Genomic DNA, 16067 nt, shown 5'->3' on the forward strand with positions numbered 1-16067 from the left:
TCACCAGCACTATGTCTCCTCCTGCGCTCTTCTCTGTTGTTGTTTTTCTGCCAGCAGGTGCCCACATCTAAATAATGTTTTGATGCTTAGCTTCTGAAATAATGCTTGCCACCTACCCATAGTCTCTGTGGGAACATATGTTTCACTTAGACCTTAGGTATACTCTTTGGGGGCGGGGGGAGAAGTACCAGAAGGCCAGACCTCAAGAGATACTGAAGAACTGGCTTGATCTGGACTGTCTGAATACTAATAGGGCAACTCATTCCCTTCCACTAGCTGTTTGGAAACACTGCCCACCCTATGTTTTGATTTCAGTATCTTGATTTGTTTTTATTATTATTCCTGTGCAACTCTGAGAGCTTAGAGACTTTTAAAAGTTAAAGCTGGGATTCTGGAAATTCTTGTGAACGTGCTGGGTTTCAAGCTGGAAGCCAGATTCCTCCCACTGATGTCATTTGTAAAAGACCACTGACACAGAATGCATCAACCTGTGCAGATAGGAAGGTTCACCAGAAAATCAGATTGTTTGGAGTCATCCATACTAAAGTAAATCCTTAAAACAATTCTATAGTGCTCCTGTTTATCAGCTGCCCTATCATAGATGCTAGGCTTCCTTTGAACAAAGATATAGGGGTCTTTTCCACTTGCACTAAATAGAGATAGAGCATGTTAGTTTGTAGGACATAACACCTTGACTTGTCATCTCAGTAAGCAATTCATTTTTTGTTACAGGCACAGCTTCCGCTCGCAGCAGTTGTAAAATCAGTTACTGTGAAGTGATTGCAATCTTTCCTTCAGGTTTCTATTTGAGGATAAATTCAGAAAGTAGATTTGCATCAGATATCAGGAACCACCACATTTGTCAGTAGATTGAGTGGATAATAATTGTGTTTGCTTCTAATGCTGAACTGTAGCTCCCCTACCCCCTGCTCTCCCAGCATGACCACCAGGAGAAAATTGGAAGCTTGTTTTCCCTATTTTTTATTATATATAGTTAATGTTACTTGAGAACCCTAAATTCTGCTCAGTCTTTAGTATAGCTTAATAAAGCAAGCGGGGTGGGAGGAGTGGAGGAGGAGAAACTAAATATTTACTGTTCAGTCTAAACATGCTCAGATTGCTACTGGGTAGCAGAGTTCCTAATGTCTTCCACTTTAATCCATTAAGCTGAGAGAATTTAGAATTCCTGTTTCCCAGCTTTCCCATCAGTAATTTGATAGTTCATAAAGATAAGGTGTGGATGCCTCTGCAAGTCCTCACTACTACAGTTTATCTCACCCCCAATAGTAAGCTTTTGGGAAGGGAAGGGGACCAGCAGAGAGGGCTGGCTCCAAGCATTGCTGGGCTTGGTGCTTTCTCAGAAAAAGCCCGGAAAGACCACATTTCCCCCAAAGCTTAGAACAACTGAACTGCTTACAAGGCAAGCCAGGGGGTGAGGAGAAGCTCAGCCATAACTATAAAAGCGAAGCAGTATTCTCTGCCAATCAAGTAACACAGTTAGGATTCAAAAATTCCTGAGTGAATATCCCAAGTCTGCCATGAACTCGCCATGCAGCCTTTGAAAATGATTGAATTTGTCTGTAAAATGGAATAAACATTTCCTACAGTATTTCCCCAGGAGGTTTTGTGGATTAATTAGTATTTGTAAAGAGCTTTGTTGATGTAAATCATTATGAGACTGAATAGTATTGGTGGCACTCAGCAGGATGATAAAAGACATTACTCAGTTGGTTCAGTGACTACTTTGGAAGAAGACAGAAAAGGAGAAATGTGTATTACAAATGGCTTGGATTGCAGGCTTTCTTAATGTGTATAATGCTTTGCCAGGGCAGGGCACTTTTTATCACAGGTGTCATGTGGAAAGACCTACAGCATAGCATTAGAAACAGGTCTTTGTCACGTTGGTAAATGTAGCCCGTTTCCCCTTCTGCAGGGTTCTGCAGAGATTGTCTTTCTGAGAGTCTCTGCTCCTTCTTTGGAAGGATGACGATAATGTGAGTAAACTTATTAAAAGTGAATCCCTCTAGTGCAGATGTTTCCTTTTCTGTCAGTTAATTGCTGTCTTGTGTACTCTGTTGCTGCTAAAGCCTACATCAATCAAAGAAATGTAAGTTTAGGCAAATGAAAATGACAAATGTCAGGCTCAAAGATCTCTTGCTGGTTAAAAATGTTTCCAGTACAAGGCAATATCCAATCCAATTCCACACTTTCAGTCCCATTGATTCCATGGGGGAGATTTAAGCACATGTTTAACTCTTTCATTGAAATAAACAGGACACAGATTTTGCTCATAATGGCTATTATTCTTATCACTTCTGGCCAAATACTGAGGTTGTCAACCTATAAATATGAGGGCACTGGCAGAACAGTGAAGGGGAATTGATCATATACCCAATCCTTGGCAAGTCGTCAAGCCTTTGACTTAATAATGAGAGCAATTGTTCTTAATTTTAAAATCAAATTCCTAAATAATTTGCAATGATGCAAAGGGAGATGGTGCAGCGTCTTGTCATCTTGATGTCAGGGTTTCTTCCATGACTTGAGATTTGTAGCCAAGATATTTCAGAGTCCAATGAGAAGTCATATGGCATATGAGCTAGTGATAATCATCCTTGAACGAGTTTGTGGTCTTTTACCTTGAATATCTTTGTCCATTTCTGGGGGTCTCCAGTGCAGGGTGAATTCATTTTTCAGAACTTACTTCTTCAGTTATTCAGGTTCATGTAGAGTGTGTTGAACACATGTAGGAAAATCATTCTGGATGTAAAAGTTTCCCCAGTTCCTTGGGAAATACCTCCTTTAACTGTAGAGGCCTCCAATGTGGTTGCCAATTGCTTTGGAATCAAATTTTCAGGACTTTAGTCCTCCTTCAAATACAGTTAAGTCATTTTAAATGAGGAATCTGGTAGTTGCTTTCTGAATTTTGTATCTAGTACCTGATCATTCTTTCAGACTGAGCAAAATGGATTGGAATTGTGGACTTGCACCAGTGTCCCTCTCTGTGGAATGAGATACCATGATGGTGACTGTATGTATAGGCAATAGGGTTTTGTTTTTGTGTTGCAGTGGACACATATATTTTTTTTTAATTTAAGTTGTGCTCATTGAGAGGCTGGCTTTGGGCTGTTTCAAAAACTTGGTGGGTCCGTTCTCTGAATGACATCCACCTAGAGCGAATGGCAGAACAGCTCAGGTGTTTGAAGGGTAGATTTTGCTTTAAGGTGATTTCCAGTGTGGGAACAACCAAAGTGAAAGGACAGCAGCTGCTTTTCCCTCTGTGTTACATCTGCTCACATCACCCAGTGTTGTCTTTCCCGAGTTGGTTTTTCAGCTGGTTTGAATTTAGTCATTTATTTGCTGTCATTTTCCCTTCTAAGATTGATTGAAGTTTAAGGGCACATAGCAAACTTCATTTTCACCTTTTTAGAGAGTTATGTCAAGGATGCCCCTAGGCACCCTTTTTGCTTTACTTATAGAACCCATTGCTAAAAAGGATTTATGGGTAGCAGGGAAAAAGAGGATTGTATATTTAGGAACTAGTGAACTTAAGATGTTCTAACCATTTTAGAATTATTAACCTTTCCCCCCCAAGTATTATGAAAGAGATGAAAAGGTTCCTTGTCATAAAATTATTCTAAATCAAAGTTATTTACTTCTAAGGGTAAAATGCATGCAGTGAAGCACAAAAATTAAATACCTTGCAATCATCTTATCAAATAGTATAAAAGATCTATAGAACTCAACTTCCTACCTTTAATTAAACTTTTAAAATCCCCTGTAATATTAGAGAAATTATACAGTATCCTTCCCGGACAGAATTTCATGTATAATAATGAATCTGCTTCTAAAAATCTCTCCCACCTGCACACATGCAATTAATAAGCAGTCTTTTTTTTTTTTAAGGGGGCACTCAAGGGTACGCAGTACTGGCATCTCTTTTTTGTTGTTAAAAAGTGTGGCACTTACTGTAACAACTTTATGGTGAGAACCGGCACCTATTTTTCTAAGAAACCACCAAAAACCCACCAAAAACTGGTATCAAATACAGTAATGTTCTTTTTTCTAATAGGGTTATAATATATAGTGGCGATGTCGGTTTTCCAAATTATTGTTTCTGTGTGGGCCATATAAAAGCTATGGCAGTCTGAGAGCAAGGTGATCAAAACAAGCAAGAAGACCAAAAAGCACCCAAGCAATCATTTATGTTGCCCAGTGATTTGAGTTAAGAATCCCGCAGGTCTCCATGAAAGGAGTATCATAAAATGTCGCTGCTGGATATCCATTATCACCAGTGGAGGAATTCTAAACATTCAAAACTCTGCCTTTTTAAAAAAAACTAACAAGAAAAAGGATGCAACAGGACTGCAAATGTTCTTTCACCATGGAGAAACGGAACTTAAATATATATGAGTAATATAGTTGTTTCCACTTTTTCATATTTGCAAATAAATGTCATGCAAACAGCAGTAAATTATTAGTTTTTATAACACCAAGCAAAAGGACTCCAAGGGCTAGTTTAAGTAGATAGAAAACTAATTAGTCTTGTTTTAGATGCAAGACCAGTCTTTGTCATGTTGGGGGGAAATAATTGATTATGCTGGTGGTTTCTTGTCTTGTTGTAAACAACCCTAGGGTGTTTACTGAAGGCTGTTCATTGAGAAGATCAGTAATGGTGAGCAACAATCCTAGTAAGATACCTGCCCACATTTATTGATGCTCCTGTAAATGCAAAGTTGCATGTGCAGGGTATACGGTGTGTTGGGTTGCAAATTTTGTATGAAGCAATGGTGAGTCCCACTGAATCTAGCCAGTATTCTGCATGGACAGAATGTGTGTTCTAGAGCTCTTTACATAATCTTTTGCAACATGCATGGTACTCCACGGCAGATATTAGTGTTCCCTTGGGAGATGAGTTTGTGTAGACAGGGCTTTTTAAAGCAAGAACTTTAAAAACTACTCGATTAGAAAAATATCTCCTGAACAATGAACCATATGGAACAATGCTATTTAATTTATTTATACAATCATGATTAGAGGCAAATTTATAAAACTGTGATCTAAATACCATATGGCACCCACCTGCTTATAATTTCATTCGTTATAAAAAGATATTTGGGACTCAGAGCTCAGCTGCACTTTCATTAGCGCATGGGAGCTGCTTCCTTATGTTGAAATTCCACTGTGACTCAATACATGTTCATAACCAGGAGCCATTTGAATCACTCTTTCCCACCTGAGTATATGATCTCCCTCCCTCCTGGCTCTGTAATATCCCAATAACAAGCTGCATAATTGGCTTAGAGCAACAAATTTACAGGAGTTGCATGGCACCATAAAGTAGTAGATTCAGGTAGGTAGCTGTGTTGGTCTGACGCAGTTGAAATAAATTTAAAAATTGTCCTGTAGCAATACTGTAGCTTATACCCAGAACAAACTTATTTGGTCTCTAAGGTGCTACTGGGCATTTTTTAATTTTTTTCATAAAGTAGTAGTTCTCATGATGTTCCAACTGATTATGTTGAGCCTTTTTTATAGGTGGGGCATCAAAATTGCTACTTATCACCAATACATAAGCATGGTACATCTAAATTACTAATAAAGCCTGAAAAGGGCATAGTGTCCAGGAATGAATATCTATGCAAAACAACATTGGAAAACCTCTTGAGATACTTTCTTCTATTGCTGCTGCTTGTTACTTTGGGTAATGGTTGACATTCAGCCTTTAGATCATGTGCTGCATCCACTTCTCTTACACTGAGGAAAGAGTGCTGCACCTTTTTATAATGTGCAATTCAGTTCTTGTCATCTGGGGGAAACACCTGTTGCATTTGCTGAAGTTGGCTCATGCCACAATAAACGTGTGCATCTTTAAAGATGCCGTGGGACTCTGTGTTCTTGCTGCACATGATGAAAACTGCTTCCTGTCTGAAATTTGTTAGATGGAAGTGCTAATACATTCAGGGGAGGGAGAGGGGGAATGAGCTAGGCCAAGAGAGCAACAGGGCAAATGCTGATGCCTTGTGGGCCTAACAATGCTGCTGAAGATGAAGCCCTTGGTAAAAATGCTAGCTTCGGCTTCTCTGCATTTCCTAGTCTTTATTAATCAGATCACTCCTGACATGATAAATTACCAAGCAGCCAGCCCTGCTGTGAAATCAGCACCTGCTGCTTCTGGGACTAGGCAACAGCCCCAGCCCCTGGAATTTTGCCCTTGCCGCAGAATTAAAACAGATGACTTGTGTGGAAGAGGAAGCCAGGAAGGAAGAGCATGTTGGCATGTTCTGCCTGAAAGGCTCAGCACATCCTAGGGCTTGCAAGTGAAGCAATAGCTGACAAGTGTGGTAGACTTACATTTCTAAAAAGGATGAGCTCCTCATTTTATATGACAAAGATATACAAAGGGAAGACGTCAGGTGCTAAGAAATATTTAGATGGTTTCTAGTACTTGGGGCTGGTTTTGTTCACATAAAGCAGAAGGTCTATAGGTGTAGTTAATATCTACCTCACTCAAGTCATTCCAACAGTATCCAATGAAAGATGCTAGATTTAGCTAAAGCTTGAATACCCTTGAGATAAGGATAGTACTTGCTAATAATAAGAGAGAATGCCTGAAGGTCTTCCTTGCTTGAAGATGGTCACCCTTTCCTGATGTATTCTCAGCAGATGGGTAAGTGCAGTGAAGTTTTTTGCTATGAATAGCTTCAGAGAGGAGAAACAACATGGACCCCTCCTCCCCTTTTCCTTGTTGTCCACTAGCTATAGTAATACTGCATTAGTTACTGGACTGGAGTCTTCTTGAAATGAAAAAGCTGTTCACCTTCTCTGTGCCATGCATAATTTTATAAACTTTTGTCATCATGTCACTCCTTACTCATCTTTTCTCATTTGTGTAATATAAGTTGCTTAAATACAGCTTACATTTATAGCTGTGATTCGCATAAACTGGGATTTTGGTCACCAAAAGCTATAGAAGGGTAGCTTCCCAAAATGTAGATGTTAATGATGGAGAAAGAACAAAAAGTCTTGTAGCACCTTAAGGTCTTAAGAAAATTATTTAGGCATTCCAATGTCTTGTAGCCATTTTAGTACTTTGCAGCAACAGTCTTGTAGCATCTTAATGACTAACATGTATTACTGTATACCATAATATTTTTTTAGTCTTGAAGGTACTACAAGACTTTGTTGTTTTTCATGTAGCAGACGGTCATGACTACTCTGAATTTTGGAATGTTTAAACTAAGCACATGCTGACTGGGGTAATCTTTTCTTCTGAGTGTATTGGTGAATGCTCTGAGAAACTTGGGATGCCAAACTCATGGTTGAACATGGCCGTAAACTTCTCCAAGTTATCACCAGGGCTGCTCTGAGTGTATATATTTTGTTCTACAGCTTAGGATAGAAGATATATTTGTATAAAAGAAGAGATCATCACCTCTAGGAGTGTCCCTCCCTTTCCTGCAATCTCCCAGCTGGTTTTTTTGGCCATTTTTTTCATAGAGCTACCACCCATGATAGCTATTCTGTACCTCAGCTGTAGGAGGCCTGCCTCAAGTCCTGCTTGTGGGCTACCCATATACATCTCATTCACCACTGTGAGAACAGGATGCTGGACTAAGTGGGCCTTTGGCCTGATCCAATCAGCAGGTTCTTACGTTTTTATATGCCACAATGTCAACATCTCTTTCCTAGCTACCTCAGATATCAACTGAAGTGTTATCTTTGTCTCAGTATGTATGTAACTTGCCTTTAACCTCATCCAGCATTTTGTTGCTCATTCATCCAGTTTCAAGAGGTTTTGTTTTTTTAAACACTCCTCACAGTCCTCTTGGGTTTTTGCTATCCTGAATAATGTGTCATCCATAAACTGGACTAACTTACTGCTCACCTCTGACTCCAGATCACTTTATGAATAAGCTAAATAGCATTGATTCCAATTGAGATTCTTTGTCATTATCTACTTTTAGCACCTAATGTCAGTATTGCTTATTAACAGTTTTCATCCCAGGGGAAAGCTGTAGTGTAAACAGTATGTAAAAAGCATTTTCCTTAGAGAAAAACATTCTCATGTAGCTTACTTGAACTCCTTTCTGTTTGCTTAATGCTATGGGAACTTAGAGGAGCATTTGATGGTACATTGCATGCTTTCCTAGTACATATTTGACAGAAAATCTGCTTCCATACTCTGCACACCTGTGCTTCTAGTATCTTTGTACTGTGGCAAATAATTCCAAGCTATATTGGGTACGTAACTGTGTGTTAAGTGTTAGTTTATTTTGCTTTTCATTCAACATTAGTTTTTAAGCTGTTGTTTTTTCCAATGTTCTGTTCAGTTTGCCTGTTGCTTAGGAAGCATTTGGCCACTTCTTCCTCTCTTGTAATTGGTCCTGATGGCTCTTTGAAGGCTGGAAGAAAGATTTATATCTTTAATAAGGATCAGGTAGCCTGTGGCTGCTGCATCCCTCTATGGAGCAATTCAGAACATTCCATTGAATAAGGATATTTCTTTTCAGCAGCCTATAAGTGAGAGGCAGCTAATTGCTGATCTTTCCACCAGGCTGTTCCAGTGAGCCATTTTTTTTCCTAGCTACAATTATTCCTTGGGGCACCATTCTTTCCACAATTCATGATTCTTTGAGGGCTTGAAGAATAGGCAGTGCTTTTTTCCACAGTCTGAGAGGAAAGGGGGCAGTGACTTGTTTAGTAAGCAGACACAATTGAAAAATGTGCATACCTCTTATTTCCACTTTTGGTTGAGCAATCCAACAGTGGACCACTTTTTTTGCATCACATTTGGATGCAGGTTATGAGGGTGTAGGCCTTGGGACTATAAAGCACATTATTCTGCTAATCCAATTTTAAAACGTTGATTTCAAAAAGGATGCCTTTACTTGAAACCTGTGTTGAGTTGTGCACTCCACAGCTTAGTTGACTGCCAAATGATTTTTGTGGTTGAAAGGTAACTTCAAAATGTTCAGCCAATTTTCAAGTATTTATTGGGACAAGTCTCATGCTATGTGGGAACCTATAAATAAGAGCTCATTTACAAGCGTGTGCACGCACACACACACACACACACACACACACACACTCTAAATGAATTTGAAATTAGATTTTTATACATATATAACAGTGTGAAAAATTTCTTGGTTGAAGGCTATATGCTGGTTCCATACTTTGCTGTCCTTAAGGTAGCAACATTGAAATAAATGAAATTTAAGCTAGTCATGATTTCAGTGGTTCTACTCTATGACTACATTAGATTCAACCCTATGAATCTATTGCTGGATATTATCTAGGTGGGAGATTTGCTAGGATTGGAAGTGGTTGGTATCTTGTTTCTGTAGTAGATGTTTTCTTGAACCACTTAATGTTGCAACATGTACTATTTTAAGCAAAAATTCAAATGAAATGTTAATAGGAAAGAAATTGGTTATTTACCACTGGCAGTAGCATGCAGTGGTCCAGTAGGCAGTCAAATAGTACTTTAGTGTATGCTAGTTGCATTAACACTTGAACTCCCTTGGTCCCAGTCTTCTACCTCTTACGTGCAATATTCCATCACTGTTGGGAGAATAGGCTTGATGTGGTGCTGGGCTGATGTCGCTGCTGGCCTTTCAAACAGTGGAACTGAAGAGGTCTTGGTGCGGCACACAACACTTAAGAAATGTTGGTTGTTACCAATAGTCTCACAGTCTTATCCAGTAGGTGCCCATTTTGTGAAAACTTAGCCATGTTCCAGAACTTAAACAGAGGAGCAGAAGCCCCACATGATGAAACTGTTGCAGGATGACCCCATTGCATACTGTGGATGTGGGGATGGATGTTTGAATGTTTCACCATGTGAAGTACTAGGGGCTCTTACATAATTAGCTACTTAAAGAGAAGGCTTTTCATTAGCCTTCTCTTAACATGGCATGTTAGCTTTTGTGGTCAAACAATCAGTTCACACACTTGTGGAAGGTAATGGTGCAGCCCAGCAATAAATGTGTGACTGCTGCTTGTCTGTTTTAACTCCTACATATAAATTACAAAAGAATAGTGCTGTGGCTGCTGCAAAGAGGGGTTTGAATTTTTCTGAAGTACAAAAAATAGGGTATGTACTGCTCACAAAGTGATAGACACGTAAAAGAACACATTCCTGAAGGAAGATATGTGAAATGAGTGCAACAAGCGAGTACTCAACATGCAGTGATTATACAAATGCTATTTGGAACCACCAGGCTAATTGTAGGCAATTTAAACATTAGAGAATTTTTTAGGACATAGTAGCATCCTATACATGCTGCTTGCTTTCCCAACTGGTGTGCATCATCCTGTTCTTTCCTTGCCTATTTCATGGCCTTTTTTGTGCCACAGATTTCTGCCTTTCAGGCATTGGCTGAAAGCTATTTTTATATGCTCAGGCTTTTGACAGCATTTAAGATTGGTGAGAATTTATCCGTACATTTCCTGCTATAATATTATTTTCTGTTTTACCTTGTTGTATTATTGTAGTGTGTTATAGTGTTGTAGTATTGTAGTGTTTTAAATAATGTTGTCAGCTGCCTTTTTGATGAAAAGATACGGATACCAATCTTCTAAACAAAAATTAAGCTGCCTCCCTCTTCCTCTCTTCCAGGTGGTCCAGAATATGGGGCTTCTGGGGAGGATGCTCTGATCCGAATCCAAAGGCTGATGGCTGAGGGTGGCATGACTGCTGTGGTCCAGCGAGAGCAAAGCACCACCATGGCATCCATGGGTGGTTTTGGCAACAATATCATTGTGAGTCACCGGATCCACCGCAGTTCTCAAACTGGCACTGAATCCATTGGAACAGATGGTAGCTCAGCTCAGCCATCCACTTCCCAGGAGCTGTTATCTGAGCTTGAAGGACGAACCCTTTCTGAGTCCATGCAGGTGACAGAGCGTGGCTTGAGCCCACGGACGTCCTCTGACGAGGTGGAGGGAGAAGAAGCTAGTGGGCAGAGCCTGTCAGAGCAGGCTCAGTCCTTGATGGACACTGAGGGACCAGTTGAGTACAGTGACCTAAGTAATAATAACCATCTTCCTGACAATACCAACTTCTACAGTAATGGTGGCACCAGTGGAGAATCTCGGAACAGGTAGAGGTGAATTGTATGTTGGTGCTACTCTTGTACTGCTAAGCAGAGACTTGTACCTCACAGCTGACCAGGAACTGAAGGAGTAGGAGATTTTGGCTCTGACCAGATGCTGGTAACTCAGTGGGCATTGGTATATAGGGGTGGGAGATGAGAGGGAGACCATCAGTTGTATAGGAGGATCCTTAAAGAGGTTTTATTCTGTGTCTTAGCTTCCCGCATCCATTTTGCTGCACATTTTCTACAGTAGCTGTAATAAACCTTGATATTCAGCTGAGCCTTATGTAAATTTCTCAGCTCACTGGCTACAGGAATCCATTAAGCTTTGCCCTAACCCTGCAGTGCTTTTAATGTTACTCTTTGTTTTGGGTTTTTTATTTAAAAAAAAAAACGCTTTCCCTTCTTTTGACTTACCAGCTAATCAGATAAAAAAGGACTGTAGTCTCTTCCTTTTGGAGACCTGAAACCTTTATTGAGTGTGTATGTTTAAGTGCTACTGTGGAGGGGATTTGCACCCCAGCTCTGCTACCAGAGTGGATTTATCTTCCAGGCCAGAGTTCTACTCCCTGCCACCCTGCTAGCAAGTGCTAGGCGACTCTTCAGGAGTTGAAGATTTGGATGGCTTGAGATAATGCAGACTGGATGAGGCAAGGTAGTCTTCTCCAAGGCTCTGTTCTACTCTTCTTTCCAGCCCAGAACTGGAGGTGGGGAGAGCTGTGCTTGGGCTTCACCATCCCTTCATGCTCAGGAACCTCTCGGGAGTGTGGGCCTTTTGTTTTAAGAGTATCTACTTTGTATGCAAGCAGGACTCTCTTAGGGGCTGCTGTGGGTGGGGCAACATTATAGTTGTAAAGCATGTGGGTAGGGTGGGAACCACACCCCAGTAAAGATGGCACTTAGACAGAAGTTGCCCAGGACTTCGCACCCCTTGCTGTGCCAATAATAGTAATTCAACCTGGCGAGGCTTGGCGGGATCATGGTGCCATGGCCAGGTTGCACTTCCCTGTGTGGGGCGGGGTGGGGCGGGTGGGAAGAGAGGGTTAGCTCCGCGTCAGAGCGTGAGGTATGTGTCTGTGATGTAAGGTGTTGCATGTGAAAAACCTTGACCTTGTACATGTAGTTTCTAGTGGAGAAATCAAGGCGCTGATATTTTTTTGTTTCTAGTCTAAAATGTGATTTTCCTTTTCGTTTGTAACTCTCCATCCCAGTGAGCTTGTAGCAGGAAGGTAGGGGGAGAGTGTGCTAATGAGGGAAACACCAAAGATCAACGTCATTAAAATATGACAAACCCTTCTCTGGACTCCTGTCTTCTCTTGTGGGTAAGGGCTTGGGTTGAACGTATTTGGAATAATGGGCTCATGCTTGTGCCATCCTGTTCACTTGACCATACTTTGGGGGAAGAGGGGGGCTTTCTCCTGAAAGTCCCAGGAAAAATGTGTGGGAGAGGGTCTTCTCTGCTTGACTCTGGAAACAAGCAGTATTGGCCTGCTTTGCTAAGAAACTGAATTCTTTTAAACTTTGGGGGTTTTTTTTATTAAAAAAACACATCTTGGAGGAGAAGAAAGGAAACAGCCAGTTACCCTGCTGGTGCAGGAAAGTGAATTTACCCTGATACTTTTGAGAAATGCTTACACAGCACCTGCAAGAGACTGCCCTCAGCCTAGCTCCTGTGTCTTCTCAGCACCATGAGTGCATGACAATAAATAAAGCCTATTGTTAAGTAGCTCTTATGCTCACAGTCAGAGGAGTCTGTTAGAGAACATTAAGCAAACGTTTCCTTAAATCACAGCATGGAAATGAACTTTAAATCAAATCAGCTGGCTGCCAGGCCTCATCAGAGTGTTAATGAAGCACTAAAATCTGCCCTGTGCCAGTTGCACTTCTGAGCTACAGGAGCCTCGGCCAGATAATGGAATTCCCATCTATAGCTTTGCCGCATGCCTACATGGGAATAGACTAATGCCTAGAGTTCACAAATGGTTCACTACACTGGAGGAAAGCGGGTATGTGAGATGGGGGTGTGGTGGATTGGGAAGGCTTGCATTACATTAGCAGGAGAGTGAATCAGGGTGTTTCATGCAAAAGACTACATTTTTTCTAAAGTCTCCTTCTTCCCTAAGAACTTGCAGAGAATACCTGCCAGACGAGTTCTTAATTGCCTTTCCCTGCCACTGGTGACCAAACAGCAAGGTTGAAGGTCCTGGTGTTAAATAGAAAACTATTATTTCTTTTGGTGCCATTTCTTGAAAGGAATTTGGAGCCTCAGGTTTGTTTGTCATCTTCTCAGAAGACTGGCCAGGACTTTTGTTTTTTTGCAATTATAGCTGCACATAGATTTTAAATTTCATAATGAGCCAGTGTTTTTCAATATCTGGGTTGAGGCAGCACATTTTTGACATGGTTGCTATTACCAAGCCAGAAGGCAGAACAAAAATACTGAACATTATGAAGTGATATTGGTGGGTCTCTTATTTAAAATACGCAGGTTCTGGTGATAAGTGAACTTCTTTCCTCCCTGGTTTTCATCACACTGAAATAATGTCTGAACAGTGCAACCCACATGGTAGGGTTGAACACATAGGTCCATCTTGGCATCCAGCAAGGGTGCTGATTCCATGGGGAGCCCCCTCCTGTGCACGATTAGACCTGCCCATGTGTTGTGCTGCGTTATTTGTAGTGTGGGATCACTCCATATTCAACTCAAATAATGTGGGGTGTGAATGTGAAGGAAGCCTGACCAATCAGATCTTCTAGCTGCAGCCTAATCAGCTTTTCTTAATGGACTCTGTTCCTCTGGAAAAGGGACATGAAAACTTTCTTAAGAGCTAGGTAATGTTTTAAAAAACATAATAATTTGGAATCCTGTTGCATGGGGTATGAAAAGCAGGTAGGATCTGCCAATGCTGCAGACAACATTTGTGATGAAGATGCAAACGCTGGATGGATGGACTACAAAATGTGAACAACCTAGGAGGCAGTAATGAGCAGTGGGTAGGTACCACGTCTTTCCCCACTCCCCCCAAGTTGTACTGATTACAGCCAATTTACTGTGTTGAGTCGGTGGGTAGACTTGGTGCCTCTAAAGTCTGGTAGTGCCTGAATTACAAGGGTGCCAGGGGGACCCAACCCCTTTTGTGATGTCCCCCTTAGCTACTATTTTTTAGAAATCTAAAGCATGATGGAGCTAAAACAGGGAGGAGGTGTTGATTTCATTAATTCCTCTATAATTCAAGCGCTAATGCTTGGGATGACAGCAGTACACACAAAGGACACATACATAATAACCATGTCATATTGCATACTTTTGCCTCTGGTATATCTGAGTTGGTCCTCCAGCTGCTTTGGAAATGCCTTTTGATGGGTGGGATATAAATAAAGGGCAGTGGGAACCTCTGAGCCCACCTCTTATGCTAGGGAAGCGCAACCTGTGGTCCTGTGCAGATGTTGTTGGACTCCAGCTCCCTTCAGCTCCATGTAACATGGCTAATGCTCTAAGATGGTGGGAATTGCAATCTAGCAGCATCTGGAAGGCTGCAGGTTTACCACCCTCCCCTTACACTGTATCTTCACCTCTACATCTCCATAGCTTCTTGCTGCATTCAGTTGCATCACTAGCCTTTTGCAGATGTATTGTGTTTGTGTTCTCACACATGAGCAGGGTAGTGCCAAGGAGCTACACCTTTGGCATTGACTAACCCTTCCCTTGGTGTCTACTCTGCGCAGTGAGTCAAATACCTATTAGCTATTCCTTCCACAATAAAGGGGAAGGATGGGTTTCATAAGACCAACGTTATTTATTTTGAGGACTACTGTCTGACGAACACATAGCTCTGGGTGGTGTACTTGTCTTGTGGTGCACCACTAGAACATGCAGCTTTCCATTGGCTGGAGGTGACAACTCATAACATTTAAACGAAACCTGGCTTGGTAAACCTGACTATACCCTCCTACTGTTTGCTGATGTTCCCAGATTCCACAGCTGGGAATGAAATGAGAGATCTATCATTTGGGTGCAGGGAGTCATCTGAAGACTCAAGGCTTTTCTTGGCTCAGCCACCTGCTAGACATCTTAAGAAGCATGGATGAAGGAGAAGGCTGGCGAGAAAATGTATTAAACTTTCAAAAAGCCATTTGATAAAAAAAGCCCCACACAAGGCAGGTGTTTAAGGAAATGTGGCCACCTTTAGGGTTAGAGGTAAGGTTCTCTTGTAGATTAAAAACAGTTGTGATAGGAAGCCGAAATAAATGGCCAATTCTCAGCATGAAAGGTTATAATAGGTTGGGCTAAGGATCTAAACCAAAGCCCATGTTCTATAAATGTCTTAATGGGTGGCAAGAAGGGTACTAGCAGAACTGAAACTTGCTGATGACACACAGTTATCTAGGTTACTCAAGAGGAGGAGGGAACTGGGAATGCTAAGCTGTTGTAGAACTCTGGTTAAGAGCTGGCAAAAAGAGAAAACTACTTAATGGTGAAAAAGGCAGAGTAGAACCCTCTTACGCAATGACTGGAAAAAGGTTGGCTAGAAACCCCTTAAAGCCCCAGTAGCGGATGTTCAGAGGCCAAGCCAGCACTGAGTCCAAATTTTTAAACATGAACAAGAGTGTAGATGCAAAGAAGGCAATTGTTGGTATCTGTCTCAAGAGACAATGGAGTGTGCCTCCGGGGGTGAAGTCAAACCGCTGTGTTAGCAATACTGAAATGACCTCCCTGGGGCACAAGCCTGGGCAGCCTGTATGGAAGTGCTGGGCTGCCCAGATTCCCCCTCTCAACCTTTCTGAGATAGTCCAAAGGAAAGCAGAGCAATGCTTTTGGCACCAACTTGGCTGCAGGAGTTTCCAGAAGGAGATGTACAAGGCTATCTTCCCAGGTTGACAAGCTTCCCTGTAGAGTGCATGCAGAAACTGTCTTCTTGCCTGTGGGACTCACTTTTGGTCTCGTCCGCTCCATCTACCAGAGCCTGTCTT

At 41.4% G+C, this 16067-nt stretch overlaps 1 protein-coding gene across 4 annotated transcripts in view; it reads left to right on the top strand.

The window, feature by feature from the left end:
• Positions 1-12392, top strand: part of AMBRA1 (autophagy and beclin 1 regulator 1) — a 143860-nt gene extending 131468 nt beyond the window's left edge. For all 4 annotated transcript variants that reach the window (XM_053386900.1, XM_053386909.1, XM_053386892.1 and 1 more), the window contains one exon: positions 10619-12392. In XM_053386900.1, the coding sequence (XP_053242875.1) occupies positions 10619-11106 (488 nt within the window). In that variant the 3' untranslated portion in view covers positions 11107-12392. The remainder of the gene's footprint in view (positions 1-10618) is intronic.
• The last annotated feature ends 3675 nt before the right edge of the window (positions 12393-16067 follow it).

The sequence above is a fragment of the Podarcis raffonei genome, chromosome 1 (assembly GCF_027172205.1).
Source record: "Podarcis raffonei isolate rPodRaf1 chromosome 1, rPodRaf1.pri, whole genome shotgun sequence".
NCBI classification, from domain to species: Eukaryota; Metazoa; Chordata; class Lepidosauria; order Squamata; family Lacertidae; genus Podarcis; species Podarcis raffonei.